The sequence below is a fragment of the Bubalus kerabau genome, chromosome 12 (genome assembly GCF_029407905.1).
Source record: "Bubalus kerabau isolate K-KA32 ecotype Philippines breed swamp buffalo chromosome 12, PCC_UOA_SB_1v2, whole genome shotgun sequence".
Taxonomy (NCBI): Eukaryota; Metazoa; Chordata; class Mammalia; order Artiodactyla; family Bovidae; genus Bubalus; species Bubalus kerabau.
Genome location: NC_073635.1, coordinates 14,821,516 through 14,840,745, shown reverse-complemented (window position 1 = coordinate 14,840,745; position 19,230 = coordinate 14,821,516). Strand labels below are relative to the sequence as shown.

The window sequence follows — 19,230 nt, the reverse complement described above, 5'->3', positions numbered from 1 at the left end:
CAACGACTAAACAACAGTAGTTAATATAGGACATGGTGGTTTATTATAGTATTTCCATTGCATTGTTTTCTGTAAAGCTAGTTATTTAGTTGAAAGTGTTTTTCCTAAATGATTTTTTACATGTAATACTTGTCTATTATCAAATACTGTAGATACTATAAGGTTTTTATTTTTAAAATCAGAGTCACTTAATTCATATTTATATTTCCCACAATGTTTTGTATATATATATATGTACCCCATATGTGGCGTGAAAGAATAACTGATATTGTCTAATCTCTAAACTCGTGTTTTCATTGATTTATGCAATTGTAAGGAATTATCAGTAGATGGCAGTAGTTTATTTTCATTTTTATTTTTTGTCCATTTTAGGGAGATCTGGAAAAAAACAATTACTTTCTCAATTTTAAACTAGATATCCTTTCATGAATAGCTTGTTTAAAGAAACATCACCCAATAGTTCTTCAGTGTATGCTGCTTCAGGAGTAGAGATCCAAAAGTACCAATTACTTTATTTTTACTCTAAAAATCTAATTTTCTTTTTTTTTTTTTTTTTTTTTGGTTTCTTCATCAAATACTTTGTAGAGAATATGAAAATGAATAAGACACTGTATTTACCTTCCTGGAGCTTATAATATAGTAAGGAAATACAGTATAAAATAATGTAAATTCAGTAATAGGAATAGAAATAGTTGAGTGGCAGAAATTTGCTAAATACATTCATTATTTCACTTCATCCTCACAGTAATCTAATGAGGCTGCTACTATTATCGATAAGGAATCTGAGTCTCAGGTTGGAAAGAATTTACCTAATAAACTAGCAGTTGCTCAACCTTGGTTCAAGATTAGCCCTTACCCCAAGACCTAGTAGTATCTACCTCATAGGGCTAAATAAGTTAATATTTATAAATTGAATATTTATAGAGTTCCCACACATAGCACAGAATCAGCACTATATAAATGTTCATTTTTTAAAAATCTAAAACATTTAGAACAGTGGGGCAAAAAACTAAAGCACTATTTAGTTGTTTATCTTTATAATCAATTGAGAGAACTCACTGAGAGTATAAATGTAGACGGTATGCATTTTCAACATAGGTAACACTAAGAATAACATCTGTAACCATGAAACCCATACAAAAAAAGCTAAAGAGCTTGGATTCATTGGCATTGATCTAGGGGCAGAAAAGACATAGAGCAATGGCAAGAACAGAGTGAATGGACTCAGTATCAGGGAAGACTTCCTGGAGGAGGCAGCTCAGAAGTGAGGTTTGAAGAAAGGAAGTAATGTGAATAAACAGGAAAGAATCATATATTCTCAGAGGTGATTATGACACTGTTGAGTATTTCTCTCAGGACTTCTTTAGCTTGATAAGATATTTCTGGATAGATTTGAGTTTCCTGACTTAGGAAGTGATTTAACTTTGTTGTTGTTTTTATCAGATTGCAGTCTTTTAAAATATTGTTTTTTAAAAACACTTGTAACTAGTATACAAGTACTCTGTATCAATATTTAAGCAATCTTTAGAAAGATATTTAGTGATTTTGCACATTTCCTTGTGGAAGCTTCCTTATATACATGCCTTACTGTTATGATAATATTTTACTTCTTCTGGCTGGCAAAGTTTATCATGACTTTAGTATGATTTGGAAAGATTCACAAGTTCTATAAAAAATCAACTAAGATTTTTTTAAAAAAGATGTTATCTAAAAAGAAAAATCCATATGTTCAAATGTTAAGCAGAAACATTACATTCCTTTTATTAATCATGCAGAATTGTGTGATTTCTTCTGTACAGGAATGGACAGGCAAAATCAGATATGCTTTTTCCAAAAACTGGTAATGTCTTTAATTCTGTCAACTCAGCATTCATTCATTGCATTCACTCCCTGGTAGAGGAAAGAACTCTTTCTTTTCACCTTTCAAGATAGAAAAATATCTCCCCCTTCATCTCATCAGTTTCTCCTAAGTATAGAGGAGGTTGGTGATTTTAAACCTGTGTGAGGCTTACCCTGGCTGGCACTGGACAGGAATGCCATTGCTAATCCATCTTGTTACTGTTTTTCACAGATTCTGGTTGTAGTTTTAGAATACACTTCACAATAGTACTGGAGATAATTATTTACTTAAGATATATGTCGGATACTGTGCTGAGTGTGTTACATACATTCATTATAGTGGGGTGCCATTGCCTTCTCTGATTGTGTGATCAGTCATGTCCAATTCATTGTGGCCCCATGGACAGTAGTCCACCAGGCTCCTCTGACCAGGAAATTTTCCAAACAAGAATACTGGAGTAGGTTGCCATTTACTACTCTAAGGGATCTTCCCGACCCACTTCTGGGAACCCACATTCCCAGGTCTCTGGGAACCTCCGTCTCTTGTGGTTCCTGCATTGGCAGGTGAATTCTTTAGCACTAGCGCCACCTGGGGAAGCCCACATTCATTATTACACTAGCCCTGTGAAGTTTTACAGACGAGGACATTGATGATCAAATAAATTAAGAAACTTCTCAGGGTCATAACAGCTAAAAAGCAGGACAAGCAAGTTCCATAGAAAGTTCTACTTTCTTCCCCAATCTCTCACTCAATCATTGTATTTTAATTCTTGGAACTGATGATGAATGTCATCGCCATCCCTGTGACACATTTGACAGTTAATTTACTTTCAGGATCACTAATACATAACAACAAAAAAAATAAAAGTGAAAGATTATCAGCACTGATTATTTTGTATGAGAAAAGGTGAACTGAAAAGGTGGAAAGAGACACAACAATGTCAGAAAACGAAAGGAAGAGTCAAGGAGTTCCCAAAGAAGGTAATGAAGCACCTTTCATAAATATAGAGCTGAAAGACGAGCAGTAACAGAAAAAGTAGTGTGATAGGAAAATTGGGTTAAAATTAGTAGCAAATTAGAATAGAGGAAAGCTGCCAGGAGGAAGCTTCTAGAGTATTTAGAAAAGGCATAACAACCTGAAAATGCAGGCCTATAATGAAAATTCATCAACTGTAATTGAGAAATAGTTGTTATGGTAGCACTATAATTATAGTATATGTGCAGATGGTCTGGATAAAAAATTTTAGGACAATCAAAATATTTATAATGTTCCATAAAGGAACAGGTGTAGTATTGCAGTAGGTGACTTTGAATTGTCTATTATCATGGCCTTTGATTTTAGTTTTGTTTATAGTCAGAAAGGGAAGAATATCAACCCTAAATTTAGTTTATTAATGAGAAAACATCACAATTTTCATGATTTGGGGTGATGAAACATAAGTTTCTTACAATGTTTGTGTTTAGATTTTTATTATGTACTTTATTCTTTTTGTCTAGCTCTGGCTAAACAAGACACATCGTCATTAACCGATGCTGTAGAACAAGTTGCAAAGCAACAACAATCACAAACATCAGAAATAGAAAGAAACAGAAAAGTTCTGTTCCATTTGCAGGTAATCTATTTCACCAAGTCTTGTAAATGAGTTTTTATGTTCTTCAAAACTATATTAAATTAGTTATTAAGCAAATTTAATAACTTCTGAGGAAGCAATATAACATTTCTAATGTTCATATTTATACCTTCTAAATTATTCTTGTGTCCTTAAGTAAGGGCTTCACTGGTGTCTTAGATGGTAAATAATCCACCTGCAATGCAGGAGACCTGGGTTCGATCCCTGGGTTGGGAAGATCCCCTGGAGGAGGGCATAGCAATCCACTTCAGTATTCTTCACTGGAGAATTCCCATGGACAGAGGAGCCTGGTGGGCTATATCCACGGGGTCACAAAGAGTCGGACATTACTGAGTGACTAAGCACACATAACATCCTTAAGTAAAATCTACATGAATATTCCAGTTTTGAGGAACATTTTACCTATTCATTGTGCAGAGATTCAACAGTGTCATCATACTATAGATAAGCATATAAAAGACAGTGGTCACATAGAATTATTTTAACTTTATTTGATAGTTTTTCCTAAAATGCTGAATTGAAGGAAGGTTAAGTTTTTAAGCCAGTATTTTTAAAGATGTGGCTTAGAAATTACTAGTTGCCAATGAACATTTCAGATAGATAAGGAACATTTCTGTGTTCCTTAAATTTTTCCTGGAGAAGGAAATGGCAGCCCACTTCCGTATTCTTGCCTGGAGAATCCCATGGACAGAGGAGCCTGGCAGGCTATAGTCCATGGGGTAACAAAGAGTCGGACATGACTGAGCGACTAACACTTAAATTTCAGAATATGTTCATAATTCCATCACAGGAATCTGAAAGCCATACATGTTTTGGTATTCAGCATAGACATAATTATTCTGTTAATAAAGCAGAAGAAGGAAAAATGAAAACAGTGTTTTTACTTTTTAAAGATTTTTTAAATTAAATGTATCATTGATATGAAAAGAATATACTCTAGATCTGAATTGCCAGGAGATGATTTGCTACTTCTAGCTCCTTGATTTAATCTTTCCATGCTTCTGTTTTCTCATTTGTAAAATGGAGATAATAATAGGACCTATCTGTAAGGTTTTCATGATAATTAAATGAAAGAATACTTGTAAACATTACTTAAGGTATCCTTGCTGGGACCCTGGTGGGCAGTGTAGGACCAGATTTTGAATATGGTTTTAGGCGTTAATGCATCAACAGATATGATAATAATTACACTATGTGGTAGTATAGATTTCTTGTAAATATTTGCATTGCATGAAATTAAAAAACACTTGCTCCTTGGAAGAAAAGTGATGGCCAATCTCAACAGCATATTTAAAAGCAGAGACATTGCTTTGCTGACAAAGGTCTGTCTAGTGAAAACTATGGTTTTTCCGGTAGTCATGTATGGATGTGAGAGTTGGACTATAAAGAAAGCTGAGGGTGGAAGAATTGATGCTTTTGAACTGTGGTGTTGAAGGAGACTGTTAAGAGTCCCTTGGACTGCAAGGAGATCAAACCAGTCCGTCCTAAAGGAGATCAGTCCTGGGTGTTCATTGGAACGACTGGTGTTGAAGCTGAAACTCCAATTTGGCCACCTGATGTGAGGAACTGATGCATTGGAAAGGACCCTGATGCTGGGAAAGATTGAAGGCAGGAGGAGAAGGGGATGACAGAGGATGAGATGGTTGGATGGCATCACTGACTCAATGGACATGAATTTGGGTAAACTCTGGGAGTTGGTGATGGACAGGGAGGCCTGGTATGCTGCAGTCCATGGGGTGGCACAGAGTCAGACATGACTGAGCGACTGAACTGAACTAAGTCACTTTAGGAAAGAACACATGTTGACAGTAGGATATAATATAAAAATAATAATGTCTTAGATTTCTATAAAGAATCATTCCATAAAACTTGTCAATCTTCAAGGAGTTTTAGAGGTGTTATTTCATTTATATTGAGAACCTAATTTCTGTTAAACATTTTGCTGAACATTGTCCTCACTCTTAAGCTACTCACCATCTGTTGAAAATGAAAGTGAAAGTGTTAGTCAGTCATATTAGACTCTTTGTGACCCCATGAACTTTAGCCCACCAGGCTCCCCTGTCCATGGAATTCTCCAGGCAAGAATACTGGAGTCGGTTGCCATTCCCTTCTCCAGGGGATCTTCCTGACCCAGAGATGGAACCTGGGTCTCCTGCATTGCAAGTGTTTTCTTTTGCCATCTGAGCCACCAGAGAAGTCCTCACCATCTGTTGAAGAGGGAGACAAATAACTAAACAAATAATTACATGCAGGGAAGTATGTCAACAATAGAGACATAAACACAGATTTAACATTGAAAAAGGAATGATCAGTTGAGTTTTAAAGAATAGCTGGAGTTCACTAGAATGATTGGGTGTATGGGATTGGTTTGAGGATTAAAGGGAAACAAGGATGTGATATTCTAGGCAAAAAAAAAAAAAAAACAACTGAGAAAATTCAGAGGCCTGAAATAGCATTGGTACATTCATAGAGCTATAAGTAGTTCGGTAGTGGAATAACATAGAGTCTATTTTGAGAAGCAATAAGAGATGTATAGCATGAAAAGAAGCTTAAATTTTATTTTAGAGTTGATGAGAGGGTTTTGATAGACTTCAAAAGAGTAAATGATTAAACTTATGTTTTAGAAAGAGAATTCTAGATGAATGAAAGATACTTGTTATAATCCAACATCAATTTAAGATAAAAACTACCAGCAAATTAGGAATAGAAGAAAGTTCTAGCCAACTAAAAGGGGCATCTACATAAATCCTACAGGAAACATACGTAATAGTGGAAGACTGAATATTTTTCTCCTAAGATCAGAGATAAGGCAGCATATGTCTTCTTATCACTTCTGCTCATTCTGTGGTACCAATAATTCAAGCCACTCCTTCACAGAAAAAGAAATAAAAGGTATCCCGATTGGAAAGGAGGGAGTAAAACTGTTTTTATTCACATACAGCATGATTTTTTTGAGTAAATCCTAAGGAATCTATTATTTTAAAATCTATTAGGACTAATAAGAATCCACCTGCAATGTGGGAGACCTGGGTTCAATCCCTGGGTTGGGAAGATCCCCTGGAGAAGGGAAAGGCTACCCACTCCAGTATTCTGGCCTGGAGAATTCCATGGATTTTATAGTCCATGGGGTCGCAAAGAGTCGGACATGACTGAGTGACTTTCACTTTCACTTTTTCAGGACTAATAAGGGAGTTTAGAAAGGTTGCAAGATAAGATTAATTATAAAAACCAGTTGTATTTCTACATTTTAAAAGAAACAATCAGAAATTGAAATTTAAAATGCATTGTTATTTACAGTGGCATCAAAATTATGAAATAGGGGTAAATTTAACAAAAGTATTGTATTATAGACTGAATGTTTGTATCACCCCCAAAATGCATATGCTGAAGCCATAAAAACCCATGTGATTGTGGTTGGAGATGAGGTTTTTGTCAGGTAATTAGGCTTAGATGATGTCATGAGGGTGGGATCCTGGTGGTAGGGTTAGTGCCCTTAGAAGAAAAGATACCAGAGAGCTTGCTCTTTGTTATGTAACGACACAGTGAGAAGTTGGCCCTCTGCAAGCCAGGAAGAATTCTCACCAGAACCTGACTATGCTAACACTCTGACCAGCCTACAGAACTGTGAGAGATAAATTTGTGTTGTTTTAGCCACTAAGTCTATGATATTTTGTTATGGCTGTGCTATAGCAAACTAAGACAAGATGTAAGACCTGTGTACTAAAAACTGCAACACACTGTTGAGAGAAATTAAAGACCAAAATAGAGAGATATACCCTTTTCATGAATCATAAGATCCAGTATTGTTAACACATCAGGTCTTTCTCTTCTATCTATTGTTTAAAAGCAGTTCTACTCAAAATTCCAGCAGACTTTTTTAGAGAACTTGACAGACTGATTCTAAAAGACCTATGGAAATGCAAAGAACCTATATAACCGGAACAACTTTGAAGAACAGTGTTGGAAGTTCTATTTGAGGGAGAGGAAGAAGCATGGAAACAGGGAGATCGGTTAAGAGCTGGGCCATGCTACAAAGACTGGTCAGAAGTGAGTTGGGATTTTATTTTAGAGGCCCAGGCATCAAGGCTTGCTGTTAAATAAGTTGTGGTGATAAGATAAAGGGAAGAATCAAGAATGGCTTCTAGGTCTTTTAGTATCCAAGGTGGAAAGTTTATTGAAATCAGAAAGTCTGAAAGAGGAACATATTGGGCTTGCAAATTAAAAGCTCTTTTAGGAGCACCGAAGTTTGATGCTTTTGAACTGTGGTGTTGGAGAAGACTCTTGAGAGTCCCTTGGACTGCAAGGAGATCCAACCAGTCCATTCTAAAGGAGATTAGTCCTGGGTGTTCCTTGGAAGGAATGATGCTAAAGCTGAAACTCCAGTACTTTGGCCACCTCATGCGAAGAGTTGGCTCATTGGAAAAGACTCTGATGCTGGGAGGGGTTGGGGGCAGGAGGAGAAGGGGACTACAGAGGATGAGATGGCTGGATGGCATCACGGACTCGATGGACGTGAGTCTGAGTAAACTCCGGGAGTTGGTGATGGACAGGGAGGCCTGGCGTGCTGCGATTCATGGGGTCGCAAAGAGTCAGACACGACTGAGCAACTGAAATGAACTGAACTGAACTGAACTTCTGAACATGTATATTGAGATGTCTGTTAGATATCCAAATAGAATGTCAGATGGGCATTTTAAAAATCAAAACTGGAGATAAAGATTGAAGTTCATCAGCATGTTGTATCTTTCAGTGTACTTCCCTCTCCTGTCTCTGTTAAGAAAAGGATAGGCTGGGTCTGCCTTCTTAGTGAAGTGCTTCCCTCCCATAATTATACATTTATTTAAAGAGGATGACCATACTAGATAGAAGAAAAAGAATAAAGGCCTATAGTTATACTGGTGGGAAAATCTACAGAATTTTTATTTTTATTTTTTTTATTTTTAGACTTTACATAACTGTATTAGTTTTGCCAAATATCAAAATGAATCCACCACAGGTGTACACGTGTTCCCCATCCTGAACCCTCCTCCCTCCTCCCTCCCCATTCCATCCCTCTGGGTCGTCCCAGTGCACCAGCCCCAAGCATCCAGTATCGTGCATCGAACCTGGACTGGCAACTCATTTCATACATGATATTTTACATGTTTCAATGCCATTCTCCCAAATCTTCCCACCCTCTCCCTCTCCCACAGAGTCCATAAGACTGTTCTATACATCAGTGTCTCTTTTGCTGTCTCGTACACAGGGTTATTGTTACCATCTTTCTAAATTCCATATATATGCGTTAGTATACTGTATTGGTGTTTTTCTTTCTGGCTTACTTCACTCTGTATAATAGGCTCCAGTTTCATCCACCTCATTAGAACTGATTCAAATGTATTCTTTTTAATGGCTGAGTAATCTACAGAATTTGATGAATAGTTAAATATAAAGACGGCTTCCATGATCGCTCAGACAGTGAAGAATGTGCCTGCAATGCGGGAGACTCAGGTTTGATCCCTGGGTCAGGAAGATCCCCTGGAGAAGGGAACAGCTACCCACTGCAGTATTCTGGCCTGGAGAATTCCATGGACAGAGGAGCCTAGTGGGCTACAGTTCACAGGGTCGCAAAGAGTCGAACACGACTGAGCAACTAATGCTAAATATAAACAGAAGTGAGAAATTAAATATGGCTCCCAAAAGAATACCATTAACTAAGTTTGGGAATATAGAGGTGTGGTAGTTTGCATTTTTGGTCCCAAATATTCATCCTTGTGTATATCCACACCCTTTACCATTTATCATTATAATGACCTCCCATAGTGGGTGGACACACTTTCTACCCCTCCACTGAGAAGTCTGATCATGTGACCAGATGGCATGTTAGCAGATGTTATTCTAACAGAAGTTTGAAAATTTTTTTACATAATTGGGCTTCCATTATTTACATCTACTATAATCATGAGAAGGACATACCTGATCTGGCCCACTGGAGGAAAAGATATACGTGAAGCAAAGCCAAGACACCCAGGTCAGCCCAGTTGAAGCCAACCTAAACCATTTTACAGACTGCCGATCTCCAGACATTTGAACAAAGCCACCTGAAGTTAACAGAACCAACTAGTTGGTAGCAATAAACACTAGTGTGCTACAGAGTTTTTGTGGTTCTGACAATTGGCAACTGATACAAGGGAGAACAGGATGGGCCACGGGAGGGGAGGTGTCGTCTGATTTTTGGACAGTGAATTTGAGATGCCCAGTGGTAGCTGGGCCTAGGACTTAATAGCCACTTATATTCTGTGAATCATCAGTATATATGTATCTCAAGATCTAAGTATGTGTAAGATTATCCAAGGAGTATAGATAGAATGGGAGAAGAAAATTATGATGACTGCACCCTGAGGAAAATCTATATTTTAAGGAACCAATGAGACAGAGAAGGAATGCTCAGAGGTATCTGAGAAACAGAGACGAGTGTTGGGTAGGTTCTAAAAAGCAGGTGCTGGTTAGAAATGTCAAATGCCCCTGATTATCATATAATAAGAGTAAAAAGAGAGGTAAGAGTTACGTGTGCTCTGTCATGTCCAACTCTTTGCAATCCTGTGGACTGTAGCCCACCAGGCTCCTCTATCCATGGGATTGTCCAGACAAGATCGTGGAAGTGGGTTGCCATTTCCCTCTCCAGGAGATCTGACCCAGGAATCGAACCCACGTTTCCTGAACCTCCTACATTGGCAGGCAGATTCTTTACCGCTGTACCACATGGGAGGCAAAGATAAATATACCTTCATACTTATCTTACAAGTGAAGAAAGTGAGGCTTGAATAGGATAATTAAGTTTGCTAGTTGATCATGGGCTTCCCTGGTGGCTCAGACGGTTAAGAACCTGCCTGCAGTGCAGGAGACCTGGGTTTGATCCCTAGGTTGGGAAGATCCCTGGGAGGAGGGCATGGCAACGCACTCCAGTACTCTTGCCTGGAGAATCCCCATGGACAGAGGAGCCTGGTGGGCTACAATCCATGGGGTCACAAAGAGTCTGACATGACTGAGCAACTGAGCACAGCAAGTATAATCACCCCAACTAGTAAACAGCAGTAAGGGCACTAGAACTTAGATCTTTTGTTCTTTTAACTCAGAGTTTTATCATTTTTATCATAAATTTTTCTTTAGTTTGTACTTCTGATGCCCATAAATATATTGTTAAAATTATTGTAAAGTATTTTTTATATATAAAATGTCAAGACAAATGATAAAATTTTAATACTGAGAATTAGATGAACATTAAAAAATAAGAAATATGTAACCCTGGGCTCTCTCTGATTATATGATAATTTCATTACTTTATTACATGTCTCCTACTATGCATCAATTTTTCTATATTTGATAAAAAATATTTTTTATGTTAAGTGATTTTTCTACACACACTGTGGATCAAAACAATGGCTTTTCTTTCATGTTGAATATCATGAATTAATAACAATAATGTTGAAATATCTTACAGAATGAACTTCATGAGCTTGAAACACAAATAGCATCTGTCTCTGCAGAAACTAAAGAAACAGAAAGGCAAATTTATCAGCAAGATGCTGCCATACAGAATACCAGACTTCACTGTGGAGACCTGGAAAATCAAATCAAATCCTTACACGCGGAAAATGTGAAGCTTAAATCTGACATAGAAACAGCCCAAGAAAATTTTGAGGAACAAATGATAAAATATAATGAATACTATGCCAAGATAAAAGCACATAAAGATAGTTTGAGAGAGGTAGAGAACAAATGGTCATTCATGACTGAACTCAATGAGAAACGAGACCTTGTTAAAAAACTAAAGACAATGAAAGAGGAACTTAAGCTGGATCTCCAGAATCCAGAAGGAAACCTGATGAGACAAGCACAGGTTTGAAATGTCACTTATTAAAACATTTTCTAGTATTCCTTTTTTTGTGAGTACACTTACTCAGTGATAAATTATCATTAACTTGGTAAAATACCCATGAGTGCTCTAACTGGATTCACAGCTTTTAAAACCTTGTGTAAGTGCATGAGTTATGTAACAACTATGTCAAAAGTACAAATGTGTAAAGGAAACATCCCCAAATCCCTTGTGGATTAGTAAAAATATGTGGTCCAACAAAATCAGATGAACAGTTAATCCATTTGTTACAGAAAGTGTGACTCACAAAAATGTTAACTAGCTTCCAGTCTAATGGATCCAGACCAATTAAAATCTATTTAGTGTGCTTAATGCTGTTACACAAACAATGTGAATTAATAATTGCACCCTAAGCATCTTAATATTCTTTGAAGACTTTGGGAGATAAAAACTTAAAATATCTATTATTGCTTCCTAAGAATTAAAAAAATATCCTATACAGCATTGCCAAACAGTTGCCGCTATGACTTCCGCTTTCCTTTGTGTCTTATTTTCATTTGGTTTTTACTTCTGTATCTTCAAATCTAGGGTTTGCTTGTTTGAATAATGCTTTCTCGTTCCTTATACCTATAGAAGTAACATTCTAATCGTATTAATCAAATTAAATGTCATGGTTAATCTTCTTAAATTATAGAAACACTGAAATCTTGGATTTTATTGGCGATTCATTGTTTGACATGTATATTTTAAATTTTATAAACATACAGGAAGATATTACAAAACTGAAGGATGAAATTACAAGTGTAGAAGAATCCATCAGTGAACAAACTTGTTTTCTTGAGAAAGAAATAAAGACACATGAAAAGTTAAGAAAAGAAATAGAGGTAAGTCTTAAATATCTGGATTTCAATGTTTTATGGGATCATTTTTAAACTTTTATTAATACTGTAGTCATACTTTGTGTAGTTTACTGTCAGTTCCCAAAACAGAGAGCCAAAAAGAACTACGAAAAACAGTTGATACATCCAAACTATTAATAGATAAGTATAGCTAACTCCCAAAATATTCAGATATTTGAATGTATTCAAGAAAATTAAGTACTCGGTCTTATTTCAGTCTGGCCTAGAGTTCTTCCAGGTCTCATTCCATCAGGTGGTGGTGGTGGTTTAGTCGCTAAGTCATGTTCAACTCTTGCAACCCCAAGGACTGTAGCTCACCAGGCTCCTCTGGCCTTTGGATTACCCAGGCAAGAATACTGGAGTGGGTTGCCATCTCCTTCTCCACGTTCCATCAGCTTTGTAACCAATTAATATGGATAGACAGCAGAGGCTATCCAGTCAAAAAGGACCACTCATAGACAGAAATTAAAGACTCTTCAAAGTAAAGACAATGGAAGTGTTGGTATTCTAAACCTCTGACTTCCTATCTGTAATTTTTCAATAATCCAATTAGAAAACAAACTGAATGATAAATTAAAAGTGAGACTAAATTTGAGATGCCACTGGTAGACCTTATAGTCATTGTTTAGATGAGTGGAGAACAAAAAGGGAAAAGTGTATGTTGTTAAGGGCAAACAATTTTCACCCTTTAAAATTACTTTGGAAAATAAAAAGATGCATATTTTCAACTTGCTTGTGACTAATTTGACACAATGAAAAAGCAACAGGAATTTGAAGACAAAAGCCCTTACCTTTACAAAACATTCTCTTTAAGAAACACCATGATTTTATCTTCTATTTTACTAGCAATGTAAATAAATGGATATTTTTACCCTTCTAAATATCAAGATTTATTATAAATCCATATATATGGCATAGAAATAGAAAAAATGATTAATGAAGCAGAAAAAAGGAATCTAGAAATAATCCATCATAAATGGAACAAACAAAATGTTAGTCATGTGAAAAAATTACAACAGTTTTGCAGTAAAATTAGATTCCTACCTCTGAACATGTACATACATAGACTTCCACAAGGATTAAAGATAATGTAAGAGACAAAATTACTTTGCATTTGCATTACAGAAGTATTTATTTTAAAAGACACAGACATATATCCAAACTGCATGATTAAATACTACTTTTGGCTATATCATAAATTTCTAGATTATTGAGATGCAGCATAACAATAAAGAAGACTAGACTCGTTTTGAGAGGGTGTATTTGTAACATACATAAGTGACTAAGCGATAAGCAAATTTTGAACAAGCCATAGAACCTTGGGAATATGGTTTGAAAAGTCTTACTTTTTAAAACATAAATATATATAAAAAAAGATAAAACCCAATGGAAATTATGACCAACCTCATTAACAGTAGATCAGATCAGATCAGTCGCTCAGTCATGTCCAACTCTTTGAGACCCCATGAATCGCAGCACGCCAGGCGTCCCTGTCCATCACCAACTCTGGGAGTTCACTCACACTCACGTCCATTGAGTCAGTGATGCCATCCAGCCATCTCATCCTCTGTCGTCCCCTTCTCCTCTTGCCCCCAATCCCTCACAGCATCAGAGTCTTTTCCAATGAGTCAACTCTTCGCAAGAGGTGGCCAAAGTACTGGAGTTTCAGCTTTAGCATCATTCCTTCCAAAGAAATTGAAGGGCTGATCTCCTTCAGAATGGACTGGTTGGATCGCCTCGCAGTCCAAGGGACTCGCAAGAGTCTTCTCCAACACCACAGTTCAAAAGCATCAATTCTTCGGCGCTCAGCCTTCTTCACAGTCCAACTCTCACATCCATACATGACCACAGGAAAAACCATAGCCTTGACTAGACGAACCTTTGTTGGCAAAGTAATGTCTCTGCTTTTGAATATGCTATCTAGGTTGGTCATAACTTTCCTTCCAAGGAGTAAGCGTCTTTTAATTTCATGGCTGCAGTCACCATCTGCAGTGATTTTGGAGCCCCCAAAAGTAAAGTCTGACACTGTTTCCACTGTTTCCCCATCTATTTCCCATGAAGTGATGGGACTGGATGCCATGATCTTCGTTTTCTGAATGTTGAGCTTTAAGCCAACTTTTTCACTCTCCACTTTCACTTTCATCAAGAGGCTTTTTAGTTCCTCTTCACTTTCTGCCATAAAGGTGGTGTCATCTGCATATCTGAGGTTATTGATATTTCTCCCGGCAATCTTGGTTCCAGCTTGTGTTTCTTCCAGTCCAGTGTTTCTCATCATGTACTCTGCATATAAGTTAAATAAGGGATTGATAAATCAGGCCCCAAAATCAGGCCCCAAATTTGGCCTGTCAATTATCAATATTAACAATTTATAAGATGTGGACCACCTGAATTCTAAAATACTATTGGTATGAGTATAAACTGGTAAAAGCATTTTGGAAAGAAATTTGAGATTCTTAATAATTTTTATTAAAGTATAGCTGTCATAAGAGTAGGTACATTATTTGTAAGGCTTTAGCTTGTTTTGGAGAAGGCACTGGTGACCCACTCCAGTGCTCTTGCCTGGAAACTCCCATGGATGGAGGAGCCTGGTGGGCTGCAGTCCATGGGGTCGCTAAGAGTTGGACATGCCTGAGGAACTTCACTTTCACTTTTCACTTTCATGCTTTGGAGAAGGAAATGGCAACCCACTCCATTGTTCTTGCCTGGAGAATCCCAGGGGAGGAGGAGCCTGGTGGGCTGCTGTCTATGGGGTCACACGGAGTCGGACAGAACTGATGTGACTTAGCAGCAGCAGCAGCTTGTTTAATTTTGACAATTTATACCTGTGTTATAATGACTGAACAAGATATAAAACTTCTGCATCATGCCTAGAAAGGTCTCTTGTCCCTTTTTCTCAGGCTACCATGATTCTGATTTTTAAAACAGCTTTACTGAGATATAAATCACATAACATATAATTCACTCATTTAAAATGCATAATTAAATGGTTTTTAATATGAATACAGGTATTGAACCCACGTCTCATATGTCTCCTGCACTGCAGGCAGACTCTTTACCACCGAGCCACCAAGGAAGCACTTGTAACCATTACCATAGTCAATTTTTAAAATTTTCATCACTTCAAAAGAAACCTGATACCCTTTAGCTATGCCCTTTCCATCTGTCTGTTGTATTTATCTGTATTTTTGCTCCACCATATTCTTTCTTACTCCCTGATGTTCTAAGATTTCCTCCTTTATTGTTTTATTTCTCTTTCAAGCTTCTAAATTCATTCTTTTAGGAGAGGTCAGCTGGTGCCAGTCTTGGGATTTTTTTTTTTTTTTCCACCTGAAAATGTCTTCGTTCCCCTTTCATCTTTGAAAGATGTTTTTGCTGGATATAGATTTCTGGGTTAACTGTTCTTTTTAGTTGAAAAATGCTGTCCCACTTCTTTCTGGTCTCCGTAGTTTCTAATGGGAAATTCACTGTCATTTGAATTGAATTGTTTTCCTCTCAGACATTTGTTTCTCGCTACTTTCAAGCTTTGCTGTCTTTGAGTGAAGTCGCTCAGTCGTGTCTGACTCTCAGTGACCCCATGGACTGTAGCCTACCAGGCTTCTCCGTCCATGGGATTTTCCAGGCAAGAGTACTGGAGTGGGTTTTTTTCTGGAATTAATTTCTTTGGATTTATCTGATTTTGAAAATTCTTAACTTCTCAGTTCTGTAGGCTTATGTCTTTTGCTAAATTTTGGAAATTTTCAGTTCGAGTTTATTTGAAACTTTTGCAGGTCTGCCCTCTTTCTCCTATTCTTCCAGAACTCTCATGGCAGAAATTATAGGTCTTTTTTTGTTGGAGTCCCACGGGTCCCTGAGGCTCTCTTCATTTCTTTTTTTTCAGTCTTTTGTCTCTCTGTTGGTCATATTGCATACTCCTTAGTGTTCTATCTTACATTCACTGAGTCTGTCCTTTATCCCCTCCATTCTGCTATTGAACCATCCCACTAAGTTTTTTATTTCAGTTATTGTGTCTTTTCCATTTGGTTTTTTGAATATTTTATTCCTTTTCTTAGATTTTTAATATTTTTATTTGTTTCAGGCACATTCCTTAATTACTCATTGAAACATTTTTATGATGATGGCTTTAAAATGCCCGCCAGATAATTCTAACCTCTGCATTTTCTTGGTGTTGGCACATGTTGCTTGTTATTTCTTATTTAGTTTGAGAGTTTCCTGGTTATTGCTTTGGTGAGTGATTTTCTGTTGAACTCTGGACATGTTGGGTATTATGTTGTAAGAGTCTGTATCATTGTTACTTCCACATAGTAGTGGAAGTTCAGAGTCTCCATGGACACTCCTGGAGGGAATAAGGACTTCCTGTTACTGCTGGTCAGAAGTGGGAGTCCTGGCTGCCTGCTAGGCTTCTGCTGATAAGCCCCTGGCTGGGCGGGGCAGGAGCACCTCATTACTGCTCCCACAAAGATGCGGCCTTGCTACTGCTGAGTGATGGTAAAAAACCTCGACTCTCCGCTAGGCCTCCTCTGACACTCTCCCAGTGGGAAGGGGGAGAGTGCCTTGTTAGCCACTAGATGGAGCAGAAGTCTAGCCTCCCCAAAGGGGCTCCCCTCACACCAGAGGATGTGGTTGTTCCTTTCCAGAGGGAATGAAGAGCCCTGTCTCCCCAGTCAGCCTTCTCTGACACCAGCCCAGCAGGAGGACTGGGGCCCTGTTATAGCCCAGCAGTGGTGCAAGTCGAGGCTTCCCACTCGGTGTTTGCTGGTGTGGGTGGTGGTGTTTGTCTTCAGTAGAGTAGCTGCTGCCTCAAAATTTTCAGTCTTAGGCTGCCCTTTTCCTGGTCCTTTGATTAGAGAGCAGGCTTTTCCTGGATTTGTTTTGTTTTGTTGTTGTCTGCATCTGTTGGCATTTTGAGCTTTCTTTCTTCCTTCCTCTTATCTGTGATGTATGAGGCCAAATGAAAACCCAGGGAGCTATTACCAAGTCGTTCCTTGAATCCTAAGGCCTCCAGTCAGTTTGCCTTCTTCTCTCCACCTTTCAGAACTTCTTATGTTAATATTATATCCAATGTCCAGGGTTTTTAGTTGTACTTGGCATGAGGGGTAGTTATATGAAATACTTATACTTTATTTTGACAGAAGCAGAAGTGTACATGGGTATATTTAGTGGTAAAGGGTGATGTAAGTGACTACTAATGTTAGATTTAGATGGAATGTCACTGAGCTTGATATTCAGTTTTTAATGTTTTCATCATTATACTTATGCTGAAATTTAATAAACTCTTTTTAAGCTTTCATAATAGGGTTACTAATTTTAAGCTTTCATATTAGGGTTACTAAAGACTCTTTTAGACTTTTTAATCTTAGTTTTATTAACTCTAATGTATTAAAAATATTCCTCAATTCTATTACTATATTATGGTTGAAAAATGAAATGAAAAAATGAAAATCTAAGAAATCAGAGATTATCTATAATAAACTATCACATTGAAGGACAAATGCCACAGCATTGCCTTGAAACACTGCGTGTTTTTTTTTTCCCAACAATTTCTCTTATTGCTTGATGAGAATTTATCATTGATCCAAGTAACCTCTTTCTCAAAACAAGCAGTTTTTTGAGAGGATAAATTTAAACAGATTTTTATTACTTATTTCTTTTTCGAGTCTTTTTTTTTTTTTTTTTTCTTCCCCTTCTGGATGTATTCGGCTGTGGCCTTGGTGCAGTTCTTGGTCATCTTTTACCTAGGTTATAGCATTCTTTTGTTCTAATGTTTAACTCTTTCAAACATTTTGTGCTTTGCATATTTAATCTTCATATTAATGCTACTGTTCACATTTTTGATTAAGAAAACATGAAAATGGTTTTTGGATTTTACATTTTTTTTAATAAAATAAATGTGTTTGGTTGTTTTAGGCCATGTCTGAGTGAAGGAAGTATTTCAAATACTTACCCCCAAATGCCTTTTTTCCCCTGTCTACTGTCTGTCTTTAAATACATTGTAGAAGAAAGGAACTAAAGATAAGAGAGAGAAAACAAAGATAAGTTATGAGTCACTGACAAAAAAATTGGGAAGCAAAATTCAAAGCATACAAACACAAAGCTTCTAATACAAAGCATTAGGCAACGATCAGTAATTTTTAGTTCAAGGTTTAAGAACATGTTATTTGCCAAATCTAAGCATTTTCAGGAAGGAGAAACTAGAGCATTTAAGAAGTTCTTAGCAAATGATGAGTGCTGCAAGTAACATTTTGTGATAATAGGTATTATGTAAAGCACCTTAAGATTCATTGCTGGTTACTCTTGCCTAAATTTTGTTCAATTTGAGCTCCAAATTTAAAGTACAGGAAAAATTTAAGAGTGCTTTCGGAGCTACTAGGGAGCAGGAACAAAACACATTTAACTTGTTACAGTACAGCTTACAACTTACACAATTAACTAATCCATTCACTTACTGAGGTCAGCTACAGAAATGACTGCACAACTAGAAAGCCTGTCCTAGGTGAAAACCCCAAAGAAACAAAGGTAGAAAGGTAAACTAAAGGCAAGGTAAGAATGATTCAGATAGCTAGATGACATGGTAATGAAAATACGGGGAGAAATGTTCAGTATTATTAAATCAGTTGTTGTTTATTGATTGCCTGGTATTTTTCAAGTACTTTTTGTTTATTTATTTATTTTTTTAACTTTACAATATTGTATTGGTTTTGCCATACATCAACATGCATCTGCCACGGGTGTACACGTGTTCCCCATCCTGAACCCCCCTCCCACCTCCCTCCCCATACCATCCCTCTGGGTCATCCCAGTGCACCAGCCCCAGCTTCCTGTATCCTGCATCGAACCTGGACTGGCGATTCGTTTCTTATATGATATTATACATGTTTCAATGCCATTCTCCCAAATCATCCCTCCCCTCCCTCTCCCACAGAGTCCAAAAGACTGTTCTATACATCTGTGTCTCTTTTGCTGTCTCGCATACAGGGTTATCATAACCATCTTTCTAAATTCCATATAT

At 37.2% G+C, this 19,230-nt stretch overlaps 1 protein-coding gene across 1 annotated transcript in view; it reads left to right on the top strand.

The window, feature by feature from the left end:
• The first annotated feature begins 2,777 nt into the window (after positions 1–2,777).
• CCDC122 (coiled-coil domain containing 122) overlaps positions 2,778–19,230 on the top strand; it is a 30,281-nt gene continuing 13,828 nt past the window's right edge. The window contains exons 1-4 of the mRNA XM_055541816.1: positions 2,778–2,820; positions 3,337–3,452; positions 10,951–11,349; positions 12,093–12,209. Coding sequence (XP_055397791.1) covers positions 2,778–2,820; positions 3,337–3,452; positions 10,951–11,349; positions 12,093–12,209 — 675 coding nt within the window. The remainder of the gene's footprint in view (positions 2,821–3,336; positions 3,453–10,950; positions 11,350–12,092; positions 12,210–19,230) is intronic.